Below are 18626 nucleotides of genomic sequence, written 5' to 3' on the forward strand. Positions count from 1 at the left end.
CGGCGTTAGGAAGATCCCATTGAAAAGATAGGATACGCAATTGACGTAAGGGGATCTGCGGTATGGAAAAGTCGCGGCTGGAAAGTGAGCGTTAGACCCTTACCTACAATACTCTAAATACCACCGGTAGGCCGAAACCAGCGTTAGGACCCCCTAACGCTGGTTTTGACGGCTAACGCAGAACTCTAAATCTAGGCATAAGTGATTTTAACTTAGTGAGTATGTTGGTTTAATTGATTTAACTCTCATTAAAGATGAAATGAATAAAGCATGAATCATATCTACACTAATGTAATTTTTTAAATTTGGAGTAAAGGCATTCTCTTGTTTTTTGAGGTGCAACCTCTCTTTTTTGCAACTCATAAATTTATTGTGAGTGATCTGTATATCTATCGTAATCTATCTATTATAGATCTATTTATTTATCGTTAAACGATCGATCGATTGATCGTAGAACAATCTATATATTTATCTATTGTAGATTGATCTATCATAGATTGATCTATCTAACTATTGTAGATCAATCTATATATCTATCGATTGTAGGTCTATATATCTATTGTTTGTTTTTTTGTTGTTGTAAATCTATTAATATTAATTATACAAGATTTACTTACATTTAAAAAAAAATAATATCTGAAGTGAAAAATTGAAGGTGTAAATTGGTCCAGTAATCAATCAATTTAACTCATAAACCTGTCTGAAAATATCCTGGTATCATTTTTTTTAGGGTATAGTTCATGCTCAGATCATTGTCAGTGTTCTTTCAAACATCATCAATGCCTTTGTGAACTACATATTCCTGTTTGTCCTGGGACTTGGTGTTATGTAAGTAAATTGTGGAAGCATAGATTTCATTGTGTGCCAGTATGCATAATCATTAAAGGACCAGTCAACACAGTAGATTTGCAAATTCAACAAATGCAAGATAACAAGACAATGCAATAACACTTAGTCTGAACTTCAAATGAGTAGTAGATTTATTTTCTGACAATTTTAAAAGTTATGTCTATTTCCACTCCCCCTGTACCATGTGACAGCCATCAGCCAATCACAAATGCATACACATACCATGTGACAGCCATCAGCCATTCACAAATGCATACACACTTATTCTTGCACATGCTCAGTAGGAGCTGGTGACTCAAAAAGTTTAAATATAAAAAGACTGTGCACATTTTGTTAATGGAAGTAAATTGGAAAGTTGTTTAAAATAGCATGCTCTATCTGAATCATGAAAGTTTAATTTTGATTGAGTGTCCCTTTAATGATTCAGTTACAACAGTACAAGTTTATTACAGGGGTGTAGCAGGTGAAGTGCACCAGGGCCAAAGTGCTGGGGGCCCATAGCAGTCAATCTATACATAAGAGTGTACAATACTAATTCAGGGGAGCCTTTTATTAGTGCAGGTTGTCTATCTATCTGTAGCAATGCTCAAAATCATTAAACAGAGCACCATGTAAATTATTACTATTACTTACTAGTGAGTTACCAGAGGGCCCTCTGTTTAGCAGCTCCGCTACTGGTTAATTAGATTTATGTTTAGCAATACTACATTGTGTGCTACAGGAAATTAAATTGTGTAACTTCTAATTATATACAGAATTATAATTATGACGATAATTGTAAATATGATCAGTAGATGAATCAATCATTGTGGAAGACTAGATTACAAGTGTAGCGTAAAAATGTTAGCTCTTTTGTGAGTCACTCAAGAACAATTAATAGTGCTTCTATTTTGCACTCATATTACAAGGCCCAAGTTATTTTATCACTCAAGTGATAGTCTAGACACGCTAACATGTGCATGTTGGGAAGCCTGCGTATACTAAATCTCTCACATAATATACTTCTACGGAGGAGTGCAGTATAATTTGTGGCGGATATCTCTCGCTATTATTAATAATGGTTTACTTCAGATCTTAAAGAGCTCTAAATTTTATAGCGGTATTTCAGATTGCGCTCAAACACATAACTTACCACTTGTAATACAAGCTCAATGTGCTATTCATTACAAGTATAGGGCACGCTAAAGAGTTTTGGCTGTTTTTAAGATGATTTAGTTAAAATATTTAACCATCCACTTGTAATAGCAGATTGTGTTTTATTATTTGCGCAAGGATGCACACGATATAATTTACCCTGTGCTATTGGTTGCGCTCCACTTGTAGTCTAGACTCTAGCTCATCATTTTTCTCTCAGAGGTATATCAGTGGTCTCTAGGGCACTAACTTCCTCAGATGTCACATAATGTGATTATTAGTAATTTTTTTAAATATGAACCTTAAAGTGAAAGTCAAGTTGAATATATCGCTACATACGCTTGAATAAAAGTGATGTTATTTTTAATAGATTTATATTTCTTTCATGTAATTAGCAAGAGTCCATGAGCTAGTGACGTATGGGATATACATTCCTACCAGGAGGGGCAAAGTTTCCCAAACCTTAAAATGCCTATAAATACACCCCTCACCACACCCACAATTCAGTTTTACAAACTTTGCCTCCGATGGAGGTGGTGAAGTAAGTTTGTGCTAGATTCTACGTTGATATGCGCTCCGCAGCAAGTTGGAGCCCGGTTTTCCTCTCAGCGTGCAGTGAATGTCAGAGGGATGTGAGGAGAGTATTGCCTATTTGAATGCAGTGATCTCCTTCTACGGGGTCTATTTCATAGGTTCTCTGTTATCGGTCGTAGAGATTCATCTCTTACCTCCCTTTTCAGATCGACGATATACTCTTATATATACCATTACCTCTGCTGATTCTCGTTTCAGTACTGGTTTGGCTTTCTACAAACATGTAGATGAGTGTCCTGGGGTAAGTAAATCTTATTTTCTGTGACACTCTAAGCTATGGTTGGGCACTTTGTTTATAAAGTTCTAAATATATGTATTCAAACATTTATTTGCCTTGACTCAGAATGTTCAACATTCCTTATTTTTCAGACAGTCAGTTTCATATTTGGGATAAATGCATTTGTTTCAATCATTTTTTCTTACCTTAAAAAATTTGACTTTTTCCCTGTGGGCTGTTAGGCTCGCGGGGGCAGAAAATGCTTAATTTTATTGCGTCATTCTTGGCGCAGACTTTTTTGGCGCAAACATTTTTTTCTGTTTCCGGCGTCATACGTGTCGCCGGAAGTTGCGTCATTTTTTGACGTTTTTTTTGCGTCAAAAATGTCGGCGTTCCGGATGTGGCGTCATTTTTGGCGCCAAAAGCATTTAGGCGCCAAATAATGTGGGCGTCTTTTTTGGCGCTAAAAAATATGGGCGTCATTTTTGTCTCCACATTATTTAAGTCTCATTATTTATTGCTTCTGGTTGCTAGAAGCTTGTTCACTGGCATTTTTTTCCCATTCCTGAAACTGTCATTTAAGGAATTTTGATCAATTTTGCTTTATATGTTGTTTTTTTCTTTTACATATTGCAAGATGTTCCACGTTGCAACTGAGTCAGAAGATACTTCAGGAAAATCACTGCACAGTGCTGGAGCTACCAAGCTAAGTGTATCTGCTATAAACTTTTGGTATCTGTTTCTCCAGCTGTTGTTTGTATTGCATGTCATGTCAAACTTATTAATGCAGATAAAATTTCCTTTAGTACTGTTACATTACCTGTTGCTGTTCCGTCAACATCTAATTTTCAGAGTGTTCCTGATAACATAAGAGATTTTATTTTTTAAATCCATTAAGAAGGCTATGTCTGTTATTTCTCCTTCTAGTATACATAAAAGTCTTTTAAAACTTCTCTTTTTTCAGATGAATTTTTAAATGAACATCATCATTCTGATACTGATAATGGTTCTTCTGGTTCAGAGGTTTCTGTCTCAGAGGTTGATGCTGATAAATCTTTGTATTTGTTCAAGATGGAATTTATTCGTTCTTTACTTAAAGAAGTGTTATTTGCATTAGAAATAGAGGATTCTGGTCCTCTTGATACTAAATGTAAACGTTTAAATAAGGTTTTTAAATCTACTGTAGTTATTCCAGAAGTGTTTTATCTCCCTGATGCTATTTCTGAAGTAATTTCCAGGGAATGGAATAATTTGGGTAATTTATTTACTCCTTCTAGACGTTTAAGCAAATTATATCCTGTGCCATCTGACAGATTAGAGTTTTTTGGGACGAAAATCCCTAAGGTTATGGGGCTGTCTCTACTCCTGCTAATGTACTACTATTCCTACGGCAGATAGTACTTCATTTAAGGATCCTTTAGATAGGAAAATTGAATCCTTTCTAAGAAAAGCTTACGTATGTTCAGGTAATCTTCTTAGACCTGCTATATTTTTAGCGGATGTTGCTGCAGCTTCAACTTTTTGGTTAGAAGCTTTAGCGCAACAAGCAACAGATCATAATTTTATAGCATTATTATTATTCTATAACATGCTAATAATTTTATTGGTGATACCATCTTTTGATATCATTAGAGTTGATGTCAGGTATATGTCTCTAGCTATTTTAGCTAGAAAAGCTTTATGGATTAAACTTGGAATGCTGATATGTCTTCTAAGTCAACTTTGCTTTCCCTTTCTTTCCAGGGTAAATAATCATTTTCGTTCCTTTCCTCACAACAAGGAACAAAAGCCTGATCCTTCATCCTCAGGAGCGGTATCAGTTTGGAAACTATTTCCAGTTTGGAATATATCCAAGCCTTATAGAAACCTATAGCCAGCTCCTAAGTACCTATGAAGGTGCGGCCCTTATTCCAGCTCAGCTGGTATGGGGCAGATTACGTTTTCTTCAAAGAAATTTGGATCAATTCCGTTCTTAATCTCTGGTTTCAGAAACATTGTTTCAGAAAGGTACAGAATTGACTCCAAGTTAAGGCCTCCTGCTAAGAGATTTTTTTCTTTCCCGTGTCCCAGTTAACACAGCAAAGGCTCAGCATTTCTGAAATGTGTTTCAGATCTAGAGTTGGCTGGAGTATTTATGCCAGTTCCAGTTCTGGAACAGGGGCTGGGGTTTTATTTTATCTCTTCATTGTACCAAAGAAGGTCAATTCCTTCAGACCAGTTCCGGATCTATCATTATTGAATCGTTATGTTAGGATACCAACATTCAAGATGGTTACTGTAGGACTATCCTGCCTTTTGTTTAGCAAGGGCATTATATGTCTACAATAGATTTACAGGATGTGTATCTGCATATTCCGATTCATCCAGATCACTTTTAGTGTCTGAGATTCTCTTTTTAGACAAGCATTACCAGTTTCGTGGCTCTACCGTTTGGCCTAGCCTCAGTTCCAAGAATTTTTTTCAAAGGTTCTCGGTGCCCTTCTTTCTGTAATCAGAGAACAGGGTTTTGGTATTTCCTTATTTGGACGATATCTTGGTACTTGCTCAGTCTTCTCATTTTCGAAGAATCTCATACGAATCGACTTGTGTTGTTTCTTCAAGTTCATGGTTGGAGGATCAATTTACCAATCAGTTCATTGATTCCTCAGACAAGGGTAACCTTTTTAGGTTTCTAGATAGATTCAGTGTCTATGACTCTGTCCTTGTCAGACAAGAGAAGTTTAACATTGATATCAGCTTGTCAAAACCTTCAGTCACAATCATTCCCTTTGGTAGCCTTATGCATGGAAATGATGGGTCTTAGGACTGCCGCATCAGATGCGATCTCCTTTGCTCGTTTTCACATGCGACCTCTTCAGCTCTGTATGCTGAACCAATGGTGCAGGGATTACTCAAAGATATCTCAATTAATATCTTTAAACCGATTTTACGACACTCTCTGACATAGTGGACAGATCACCATCGTTTAGTTCAGGGGGCTTCTTTGTTCTTCCGACCTGGACTATAATCTCAACAGATGCAAGTCTTACAGGTTGGGGAGCTGTGTGGGGGTATCTGACGGCACAAGGGGTTTGAGAATCTCAGGAGGTGAGATTTCCGATCAATATTTTGGAACTCCGTGCAATTTTCAGAGCTCTTCAGTCTTGGCCTCTTCTGAAGAGAGAGTTGCTCATTTGTTTTCAGATAGACAATGTCACAACTGTGGCATACATCAATCATCAAGGAGGGACTCACAGTCCTCTGGCTATGAAAGAAGTATCTCGAATTTTGGTTTGGGCGGAATCCAGCTCCTGTCTAATCTCTGCGGTTCATATCCCAGGTATGGACAATTGGAAAGCGGATTATCTCAGTCGCCAAACGTTGCATCCGGGCGAATGGTCTCTTCTCCCAGAGGTATTTCTTCGGATTGTTCAAATGTGGGAACTTCCAGAAATAGATCTGATGGCTTCTCATCTAAACAAAAAACTTCCCAGGTATCTGTCCAGATCCCGGGATCCTCAGGCGGAGGCAGTGGATGCATTATCACTTCCTTGGAAGTATCATCCTGCCTATATCTTTCCGCCTCTAGTTCTTCTTCCAAGAGTAATCTCCAAGATTCTGAAGGAATGCTCGTTTGTTCTGCTGGTAGCTCCGGCATGGCCTCACAGGTTTTGGTATGCGGATCTTGTCCGGATGGCCTCTTGCCAACCGTGGACTCTTCCGTTAAGACCAGACCTTCTGTCTCAAGGTCCTTTTTTCCATCAGGATCTGAAATCTTTAAATTTACAGGTATGGAGATTGAACGCTTGATTCTTGGTCAAAGAGGTTTCTCTGACTCTGTGATTAATACTATGTTACAGGCTCGTAAATCTGTATCCAGAGAGGTATATTATAGAGTCTGGAAGACTTATATTTCTTGGTGTCTTTCTCATCATTTTTCTTGGCATTCTTTTAGAATACCGAGAATATTACAGTTTCTTCAGGATGGTTTAGATAAGGGTTTGTCCGCAAGTTCCTTGAAAGGTCAAATCTCTGCTCTTTCTGTTCTTTTTCACAGAAAGATTGCTATTCTTCCTGATATTCATTGTTTTGTACAAGCTTTGGTTCGTATAAAGCCTGTCATTAAGTCAATTTCTCCTCCTTGGAGTTTGAATTTGGTTCTGGGGGCTCTTCAAGCTCCTCCATTTGAACCTATGCATTCATTGGATATTAAATTACTTTCTTGGAAAGTTTTGTTCCTTTTGGCCATCTCTTCTGCCAGAAGAGTTTCTGAATTATCTGCTCTTTCTTGTGAGTCTCCTTTTCTGATTTTTCATCAGGATAAGGGGGTGTTGCGAACTTCTTTTGAATTTTTACCTAAGTTGGGAATTCCAACAACATTAGTAGAGACATTGTGGTTCCTTCATTATGTCCTAATCCTAAGAATTCTAAGGAGAAATCGTTGCATTCTTTGGATGTTATTAGAGCTTTGAAATATTATGTTGAAGCTACTAAGTCTTTCCGAAAGACTTCTAGTTTATTTGTTATCTTTTCCGGTTTTAGAAAGGCCAGAAAACTTCTGCCATTTCTTTGGCATCTTGGTTGAAATCTTTAATTCATCTTGCCTATGTTGAGTCGGGTAAAACTCCGCCTCATAGGATTACAGCTCATTCTACTAGGTCAGTTTCTACTTCCTGGGCGTTTAGGAATGAAGCTTCGGTTGATCAGATTGCAAAGCGGCAACTTGGTCCTCTTTGCATACTTTTACCAAATTCTACTATTTTGATGTATTTTCTTCTTCTGAAGCAGTTTTTGGTAGAAAAGTACTTCAGGCAGCGGTTTCAGTTTGAATCTTCTGCTTATGTTTTTCATTAAACTTTATTTTGGGTGTGGATTATTTTCAGCAGGAATTGGCTGTCTTTATTTTATCCCTCCCTCTCTAGTGACTCTTGTGTGGAAAGATCCACATCTTGGGTAGTCATTATCCCATACGTCACTAGCTCATGGACTCTTGCTAATTACATGAAAGAAAACATAATTTATGTAAGAACTTACCTGATAAATTCATTTCTTTCATATTAGCAAGAGTCCATGAGGCCCGCCCTTTTTTGTGGTGGTTATGATTTTTTTGTATAAAGCACAATTATTCCAATTCCTTATTTTATATGCTTTCGCACTTTTTTCTTATCACCCCACTTCTTGGCTATTCATTAAACTGAATTGTGGGTGTGGTGAGGGGTGTATTTATAGGCATTTTAAGGTTTGGGAAACTTTGCCCCTCCTGGTAGGAATGTATATCCCATACGTCACTAGCTCATGGACTCTTGCTAATATGAAAGAAATGAATTTATCAGGTAAGTTCTTACATAAATTATGTTATCATTTTTTATTAATTTGTATATATATAATAATGGGCATCTAACCCGTTCTATTTACGCCCCCATTTTTAAATGCGCATGTGGCTATCTTCGATGTTCATCCATGATCCGATGCGCGTTCACGATAGCCACATGTGCATTTCGAACTTCAGAGGAAATCCCTTATAGTGATGTCACTTCATTAAAACAACAAATGAAGTAATAAACTTTTTTAGAACTTACTAAATATTGATTGCTCGTTACAGTCGTCCGGGAATTATCTGCTTACAAACAAATTATACGATCGCAGCACCGATGCTAAATAATGAATCCAGTGATTCAATGTTTAGTATTGGAGCGGAGCTCGTATTATTGTGCATGTGCGAAATATTGAGCTTACGAGAGTGAGCACGGATAAAGACGAATAGAGCAGGTGGGACCGCTCGTACGTGTAACACTTCTAAACCCGGAAGCTAGCAGGAGGCGGAGGAAGCTAGCAAAAGGTATGCAATTTCAAATATACATTTCTTAAATATAGGAACTTTTTTTAAACATAAAAAGTTAGCAACTATACATTATGGGAGTTGTATTATCGATAGCGTTGTTGGCGGATCTGAAAATTGACTTTGACTTTAAGGAATCTTTATATATTTGAGCCTTTCGCTGGGGTGTCTTTGCCGCCTCCTGGTGGCCAGGTGTTGTATTTCCCAACAGTAAGGAATTAAGTTGTGGACTCTCCCTGCCAGGAATTTATCTGGTAAGCATAAATTATGTCTTCAAGTTGCTCATGTTTGTTTTTCAGGGGCTCTGCATGGGCTAACACCATTGCTCAATTTTGCCAGTCTGGGTTTCTTTTCCTTTATATTCGTGTCAGGGGACTGCATGAAAAAACTTGGGGAGGTAATGTAGCTTTTGTCCATAAAGTCAAATATCTGGTATATACACTGGTTCTGGGGTGAATTTAGTTCTCCGTTTCCTATTTCTGACTTTTTAATTTCCCTTCTCCCTCTTTTTCTTCTGTTTAGAACACTAGACATGTAAATGGGGACATCCTTGCAAAGTCACAGTATCTAGGACCTCAGATACTACAGTAATTAAAGAGTCATATTACAATATCTCTTATCTGTCCTAGATCTTACAGGATTGTCACAGTTGTAGTCATAGCAGGTAGTGTTAAACTTAAAGGGATACTGAACCCACATTTTTTCTTTCATGATTCAGATAGAGCATGCAATTTTAGGCAACTTTCTAATTTACTCCTATTATCAATTTTTCTTCATTCTCTTGATATCTTTATTTAAAAGCAGGAATGTAAGCTTAGGAGCCCCCCAAAGAGATTACACAGCAAAAACAAAAAGAAAGGTCAGTGCTAAAAAGCTGTCTATGACTAAAAACACAATAACTAAAAAAATATATATAGCTGTTATAGTATAACAGTTATACTAACTTTACAGATTGTGTAAAGTAGTAGTTGGAGGTCAATGTTGCTCTATAGAAAGCAGATGTGAAACAGATTGTAGACCAATCAAGGCCACACACCTCTCTGACTTCCATATCTAAAATACAGAGTTTAAATACTGGCAATAGTTTGCCTCCTCTAGTAGTCAATTAGTCATGTAACAACATGCACTATAATATTTAGTTTGTGGAGTGTCAAGGTTTTGTATCCTCAGATTACAGAGAACTACTTCAGTGTAGGTGCCAGATATACTGGGCAGGTGTTCTATCAGAATAGCAAACATAGCAGATCAGCAAATGGAAGTGACTTTCCGTTTGCTGATCTGACTGCAAATACTCACTGCGCATGCGATCCTCCGTGTCATCACATTCCAATCCCAGCACATCACAAATTACATTCGACTAGATTACGAGTTTTGCTGTACAGCTTTTAACGCTGAAAAATTGGCCTTTATGCTGGAGCGGCCAAGAACACATATTATGAGTTGCGGCGGTATAGCTATACCGCAAGCATTTTAGCCTGTAAAACAACGTCCATTCCACACTCAAAAAAATTATGTTTGAGTGCGCGATTTTCATAGCGCTGTATAACAGGTTGTACATTCAGGCTAAAAAGCTTGCGTTACAGCCTATACCGACACGATCCATACCATCATCTGAGACCAGATTTTGAGTAACAAAAATGTTTCACAAAACTCATAACTAAAATGTTGCAAAGTACACTAACACCCATAAACTACCTATTAACCCCTAAACCTCCACCCTCCCATATCGCAAACACTATATTAAACCTATTAACCCCTTATCTGCCACCCACCCACATCGCGACTATTAAAAAAATTATTAACCCCTAATCTGCTGCCCACCCACATCGCCAACACTATTTAAATATATTAACCCCATAAACTGCCGCTCCCCGACATCGCTGCCACTAAATAAACCTATTAACTACTAAACCTCCGGCCCCCACGTCGCCGCCACTAAATAAACCTATTAACCCCTAAACTGCCAGCCCCCCACATCGTAACTACTAAACTAAACCTATTAATCCCTAAACCGCAAGCCCCCACATTGCAAAAGACTAAATTAAACTATTAACCCCTAAACCTAACACCCCCTAACTTTAAATTAAAATGACAATAAAACTATATTTAAATAAATAAAAACTTAACTGTGAAATAAAAAAACTAAGATCAAACTATAAATGAACCTAACATAACTATTCTAATTTAAAAAATCCTAAATTACAAATTAAAAAAAAAAACTAACACTACGAAAAAATTGAAAACCTAAATTACAAATTTAAAAAAAAAAATTCTACGAAAAAATTTAAAAAATCTAAGGCCTAGATTTAGAGTTCGGCGGTAGCCGTCAAAACCAGCGTTAGAGGCTCCTAACGCTGGTTTTGGCCGCCCGCTGGTATTTGGAGTCAGTGATTAAAGGGTCTAACGCTCACTTTTCAGCCGCGACTTTTCCATACCGCAGATCCCCCTACGCCATTTGCGTAGCCTATCTTTTCAATGGGATCTTTCTAACGCTGGTATTTAGAGTCGTTTCTGCAGTGAGCGTTAGAGCTCTAACGACAAGATTCCAGCCGCCTGAAAATAGCAGGAGTTAAGAGCTTTCTGGCTAACGCCGGTTTCTAAAGCTCTTAACTACTGTACCCTAAAGTACACTAACACCCATAAACTACCTATGTACCCCTAAACCGAGGTCCCCCCACATCGCCGCCACTCGATTAAAATTTTTAACCCCTAATCTGCCGACCGCCACCTACGTTATACTTATGTACCCCTAATCTGCTGCCCCTAACACCGCCGACCCCTGTATTATATCTATTAACCCCTAACTTGCCCCCCACAACGTCGCCGCAAGCTACTTAAAATAATTAACCCCTAATCTTCCGACCGCAAATCGCCGCCACCTACGTTATCCCTATGTACCCCTAATCTGCTACCCCTAACATCGCCGACCCCTATGTTATATTTATTAACCCCTAATCTGCCCCCCACAACGTCGCCGACACCTACCTACACTTATTAACCCCTAATCTGCCGAGCGGACCTGAGCGCTACTATAATAAAGTTATTAACCCCTAATCCGCCTCACTAACCCTATCATAAATAGTATTAACCCCTAATCTGCCCTCCCTAACATCGCCGACACCTAACTTCAATTATTAACCCCTAATCTGCCGAGCGGACCTGAGCGCTACTATAATAAAGTTATTAACCCCTAATCCGCCTCACTAACCCTATCATAAATAGTATTAACCCCTAATCTGCCCTCCCTAACATCGCCGACACCTAACTTCAATTATTAACCCCTAATCTGCCGACCGGAGCTCACCGCTATTCTAATAAATGTATTAACCCCTAAAGCTAAGTCTAACCCTAACACTAACACCCCCCTAAGTTAAATATAATTTTTATCTAACGAAATAAATTAACTCTTATTAAATAAATAATTCCTATTTAAAGCTAAATACTTACCTGTAAAATACATCCTAATATAGCTACAATATAAATTATAATTATATTATAGCTATTTTAGGATTAATATTTATTTTACAGGCAACTTTGTAATTATTTTAACCAGGTACAATAGCTATTAAATAGTTAAGAACTATTTAATAGTTACCTAGTTAAAATAATTACAAATTTACCTGTAAAATAAATCCTAACCTAAGATATAATTAAACCTAACACTACCCTATCAATAAAATAATTAAATAAACTACCTACAATTACCTACAATTAACCTAACACTACACTATCAATAAATTAATTAAACACAATTGCTACAAATAAATAAAATTAAATAAACTATCTAAAGTACAAAAAATAAAAAAGAACTAAGTTACAGAAAATAATAAAATATTTACAAACATAAGAAAAATATTACAACAATTTTAAACTAATTACACCTACTCTAAGCCCCCTAATAAAATAACAAAGCCCCCCAAAATAAAAAATTCCCTACCCTATTCTAAAATACAAATATTACAAGCTCTTTTACCTTACCAGCCCTGAACAGGGCCCTTTGCGGGGCATGCCCCAAGAATTTCAGCTCTTTTGCCTGTAAAAAAAAACATACAATACCCCCCCCCTAACATTACAACCCACCACCCACATACCCCTAATCTAACCCAAACCCCCCTTAAATAAACCTAACACTACCCCCCTGATGATCTTCCTACCTTGTCTTCACCATGCCAGGTTCACCGATCCGTCCTGGCTCCAAGATCTTCATCCACCCCAAGCGGGGGCTAGACATCCACTGAAGAAGTCCAGAAGAGGGTCCAAAGTCTTCCTCCTATCCGGCAAGAAGAGGACATCCGGACCGGCAAACATCTTCTCCAAGCGGCATCTTCTATCTTCTTCCATCCGATGACGACCGGCTCCATCTTGAAGACGTCCAGCGCGGATCCATCCTCTTCTTCCGACGACTAGACGACGAATGACGGTTCCTTTAAGGGACGTCATCCAAGATGGCGTCCCTCGAATTCCGATTGGCTGATAGGATTCTATCAGCCAATCGGAATTAAGGTAGGAATTTTCTGATTGGCTGATGGAATCAGCCAATCAGAATATAGTTCAATCCGATTGGCTGATCCAATCAGCCAATCAGATTGAGCTCGCATTCTATTGGCTGATCGGAACAGCCAATAGAATGCGAGCTCAATCTGATTGGCTGATTGGATCAGCCAATCGGATTGAACTTGATTCTGATTGGCTGATTCCATCAGCCAATCAGAAAATTCCTACCTTAATTCCGATTGGCTGATAGAATCCTATCAGCCAATCGGAATTCGAGGGACGCCATCTTGGATGACGTCCCTTAAAGGAACCGTCATTCGTCGTCTAGTCGTCGGAAGAAGAGGATGGATCCGCGCTGGACGTCTTCAAGATGGAGCCGGTCGTCATCGGATGGAAGAAGATAGAAGATGCCGCTTGGAGAAGATGTTTGCCGGTCCGGATGTCCTCTTCTTGCCGGATAGGAGGAAGACTTTGGACCCTCTTCTGGACTTCTTCAGTGGATGTCTAGCCCCCGCTTGGGGTGGATGAAGATCTTGGAGCCAGGACGGATCGGTGAACCTGGCATGGTGAAGACAAGGTAGGAAGATCATCAGGGGGGTAGTGTTAGGTTTATTTAAGGGGGGTTTGGGTTAGATTAGGGGTATGTGGGTGGTGGGTTGTAATGTTGGGGGGGGGTATAGTATGTTTTTTTTTACAGGCAAAAGAGCTGAAATTCTTGGGGCATGCCCCGCAAAGGGCCCTGTTCAGGGCTGGTAAGGTAAAAGAGCTTGTAATATTTGTATTTTAGAATAGGGTAGGGAATTTTTTATTTTGGGGGGCTTTGTTATTTTATTAGGGGGCTTAGAGTAGGTGTAATTAGTTTAAAATTGTTGTAATATTTTTCTTATGTTTGTAAATATTTTATTATTTTCTGTAACTTAGTTCTTTTTTATTTTTTGTACTTTAGCTAGTTTATTTAATTTTATTTATTTGTAGCAATTGTGTTTAATTAATTTATTGATAGTGTAGTGTTAGGTTAATTGTAGGTAATTGTAGGTAGTTTATTTAATTATTTTATTGATAGGGTAGTGTTAGGTTTAATTATATCTTAGGTTAGGATTTATTTTACAGGTAAATTTGTAATTATTTTAACTAGGTAACTATTAAATAGTTCTTAACTATTTAATAGCTATTGTACCTGGTTAAAATAATTACAAAGTTGCCTGTAAAATAAATATTAATCCTAAAATAGCTATAATATAATTATAATTTATATTGTAGCTATATTAGGATGTATTTTACAGGTAAGTATTTAGCTTTAAATAGGAATTATTTATTTAATAAGAGTTAATTTATTTCGTTAGATAAAAATTATATTTAACTTAGGGGGGTGTTAGTGTTAGGGTTAGACTTAGCTTTAGGGGTTAATACATTTATTAGAATAGCGGTGAGCTCCGGTCGGCAGATTAGGGGTTAATAATTGAAGTTAGGTGTCGGCGATGTTAGGGAGGGCAGATTAGGGGTTAATACTATTTATGATAGGGTTAGTGAGGCGGATTAGGGGTTAATAACTTTATTATAGTAGCGCTCAGGTCCGCTCGGCAGATTAGGGGTTAATAAGTGTAGGTAGGTGTCGGCGACGTTGTGGGGGGCAGATTAGGGGTTAATAAATATAACATAGGGGTCGGCGATGTTAGGGCAGCAGATTAGGGGTACATAGGGATAACGTAGGTGGCGGCGATTTGCGGTCGGAAGATTAGGGGTTAATTATTTTAAGTAGCTTGCGGCGACGTTGTGGGGGGCAAGTTAGGGGTTAATAGATATAATACAGGGGTCGGCGGTGTTAGGGGCAGCAGATTAGGGGTACATAGGGATAACGTAGGTGGCGGCGGTTTACGGAGCGGCAGATTAGGGGTTAAAAGTGTAATGCAGGGGTCAGCGATAGCGGGGGCGGCAGATTAGGGGTTAATAAGTGTAAGGTTAGGGGTGTTTAGACTCGGGGTACATGTTAGGGTGTTAGGTGCAGACGTAGGAAGTGTTTCCCCATAGGAAACAATGGGGCTGCGTTAGGAGCTGAACGCTGCTTTTTTGCAGGTGTTAGGTTTTTTTTCAGCTCAAACAGCCCCATTGTTTCCTATGGGAGAATCGTGCACGAGCACGTTTTTGATGCCGGCCGCGTCCGTAAGCAACTCTGGTATCGAGAGTTGCATTTGCGGTAAAAATGCTCTACGCTCCTTTTTTGGAGCCTAACGCAGCATTTGTTTGAACTCTCGATACCAGAGTTAAATTTATGGTGCGGCCAGAAAAAAACCCGCGGAGCGTTAACAGCCCTTTTACCGCCGAACTCTAAATCTAGGCCTAAGATTGCAATAAATAATTAACACTAAAATTACAAAAAATAAAAAACACAATTATCAAAAATAAAATTAAAAACAATTACACCTAACCTAATAGCCCTATTTAAAGAAAAAAGCCCCCCAAAATAAAAACACCCTTAACCTACAATAAACTACCAGGGGTAGTAGAGTGGGTTTTTTTCAGATTAGGGCTTTGGGCAAAGTGTAAAAGAGCTGAATGCCCTTTTAAGGGCAGTGAAAAATAGCTGAATGCCCTTTTAAGGGCAATGCCCATACAAATGCCCCTTTAGGGGCGATGGGTATCTTAGTTTTTTTTTAGAGTTAGGTTTTTTATTTTGGGGGGTTGGTTGGGTGGTGGGTTTTACTGTTGGGGGGACTTTGTATTTTTTCCAGGTAAAAGAGCTGTTTAACTTAAGGCAATGCCCTACAAAGGGCCCTTTTAAGGGCTATTGGTAGTTTATTTTAGGTTAGAGGGTGTTTTTATTTTGGGGGGCTTTTTAATTTTTATAGGGCTATTAGATTAGGTGTAATTGTTTTTATTTTTGATCATTTCGTTTATTGTTTTTTGTAATCTTAGAGTTTTTTTATTTTTCGTAATTTAGTGTTTATTATTTGTTGTAATTTTTGATTTTTTAAAATTGTTGGTAGTGTTAGGTTTTTTTAAATTTGTAATTTAGATTTTTTTAATTGGTAGTTTTTTAAAATTTTATTAGAATAGTTATGTTAGGTTAATTTATAGTTTAAACTTTTGTTTTCATTTATTTTAAGATAGTTATATTGTAATTTTTAAATTAAAGTTAGGGGGTGTTAAATTTAGGGGTTAATAGTTTAATTTCGTGTTGTGCGATGTGGGGGGCCGGCAGTTTAGGGGTTCCCTCACTCTAAGAATTAAAGGAAGGGAGTTGCACTATATTGATTAAACTAACAACTTTACTTAGAGGAGGCATAAATTGTAATCACAAGCAACTATTTATCCATTTGTATGTTTTCCTCAACAGAATAATGGTGCTCTCTGACCCAATTTGATTGAAACTTATCCTTTAATGATGATTTTTATTTGTGGATTACCATTATACCAACCTGTAGCCCCTTTACTAATGTTCCCCTATGTATGCCAAGGTCCAGTATCAGCAGACTTTTTTTGTCACCTAATTATACATTATCAGCGGCTGAGCTGTATGATGCCTCCGTTAGTCCCTTTTCTTATTTGGTACATGTGCTCTTGGACTTTTCTCTTTGAATTAATAGTTCCTTTGCTGCTAATAACTGCTGCAGGGGTAAAGTGTCTTGCACCTTATTAAACTTTAATGCACTGTTTATATTTGCATTTTTCCTGCCTTTTCAGATGTTTTTGCTATGCAAATCACTTTTCAGTTATTATAATATTTTTTTTTATATTCTGTTATCTATTGTAAAATCAATAAAAAGATAATAAAGAAACACTCTTTTTATTGTAAGAGTGGCACTTTTTTTTTGCACATCAGATCAGCTAAGAACTAATGATTAGTTCTTAGCTGATGTGCAAAAAAGCACCACAATTACAATAAAAAAGGTTGTGTTTTTTTTTTAAATTTATTTTATTGATTTTATAATAGATAACAGAATATAAAAAAAATATTATAATAACTGAAAAGTGATTTGCATATCAAAAACATGTAATTCAAATTGTTGGAGTTCGTTTTGCTTATCTGTTCCACAGTCCACTGCCATGTGTTGTCACTACATCACTTCACAGCCAGTCCCAATAAATACAGAACAATAGTACATTTCTTATCGTATGTATTAGACATGTTGGCAGAGGCATAACTAGAAACCTCTAGTTTAAAGGGCCCCGGTGCAAGAATACATGAAGGCCCCCCCCCATTAAAAAATTTGATTTTTATACATTTAATTTTACTCTTTTTTTCTTTTCCACATGTAACAGTAAACAAAATTCTGTTAATCGTGTCAACTTACACTTAAAATGAGAAAGTGGAGAGAGACACAGGGGAGAGAGAGAGGGAGAGAGACACAGGGGAAATAGAGAGGGAGACACATGGGAGAGAGAGGGAGACACAGGGGAGAGAGAGAGAGAGGGAGAGAGACACAAGGGAAATAGAGAGGGAGACACAGGGGAGAGAGAGGGAGACACAGGGGAGAGAGAGGGAGACACAGGGGAGGGAGGGAGAGAGAGAGGGTGGAGGGGGAGAGAGAGAGGGAGACACAGGGTAGAAAGAGAGATGGAGACACAGGGGAGAGAGGGAGGGAGGGGGAGAGAGAGAGAGAGGGATGGAAAGGGATAGAGGGAGGGAGGGAGAGAGAGGGAGGGAAACAGGGAAGGGAGGGAGATACAGGGGAGAGAGAGGGAGGGAGACACAGGGGAGAGAGGGAGAGAGACACAGGGAAGAGAGGGAGGGAGAGACACACAAGGGGGATAGAGAGGGAGGGAGACACAGGGGAGAGAGAGAGGGAGGGGGAGAGAGAGAGGGAGGGGAGAGAGGGAGGGGGAGAGAGGAAGAGACACAGGGAAGAGAGAAAAAATCTGTTAATCATGTCAACTTACACTTGACATGGGGAGAGAGACACAGGGGAGAGAGAGAGGGAGAGAGACATAGGGGAGATAGATAGGGAGACACAGGGGAGATAGAGAGGGAGACACAGGGGAGATAGGGAGGGGGAGAGGGAGGGAGGGGGAGGGAGGGATGGAGAAGGAGAGAGGGAGGGTGGAAGAGGGAGGGAGGGGGAGAGAGGGAAAGACACAGGGAAGGGAGGGAGGGAGAGAGACACAAGGGAGGGAGGGAGAGAGAGACAGGGGAGGGAGGGATAGAAACACAGGGGAGGGAGGGAGAGAGACACAAGGGAGGGAGGGATAGAAACACAGGGGAGGGAGGGAGAGAGACACAGGGGAGGGGGGGAGAGAGACACAGGGGAGGGGGGGAGACACAGGGGATGGAGGAAGGGAGAGAGTGAGTACAATACCATAAACAAATTGAGTATATACCTTAATCTGAGTGCTGACTGCAGCTCTGCATGTCTCCTGTGCCTGGTGTTAGCTTTGCTAGCCATTGTGACACTGACACCCTCTGCTGCTCTGCAGCACATGCACAGGAGCTTACCTGACCAAAATGCCATGATCCAGACTGACAGTACTCACTACTAAGCAGCAAGTGAATTGGTTACACAGGAAGCTCCTTCTTTCAGCAGG

At 38.9% G+C, this 18626-nt stretch overlaps 1 protein-coding gene across 1 annotated transcript in view; it reads left to right on the plus strand.

Annotated features, from left to right (window-relative positions):
• Window positions 1–18626, plus strand: part of LOC128652467 (multidrug and toxin extrusion protein 1-like) — a 150653-nt gene that overhangs the window by 65668 nt on the left and 66359 nt on the right. Inside the window, exons 7-8 of the mRNA XM_053705405.1 lie at window positions 731–828; window positions 8912–9009. Of these exons, the coding sequence (XP_053561380.1) occupies window positions 731–828; window positions 8912–9009 (196 nt within the window). The remainder of the gene's footprint in view (window positions 1–730; window positions 829–8911; window positions 9010–18626) is intronic.

Source organism: Bombina bombina, chromosome 3, assembly GCF_027579735.1.
Source record: "Bombina bombina isolate aBomBom1 chromosome 3, aBomBom1.pri, whole genome shotgun sequence".
NCBI classification, from domain to species: Eukaryota; Metazoa; Chordata; class Amphibia; order Anura; family Bombinatoridae; genus Bombina; species Bombina bombina.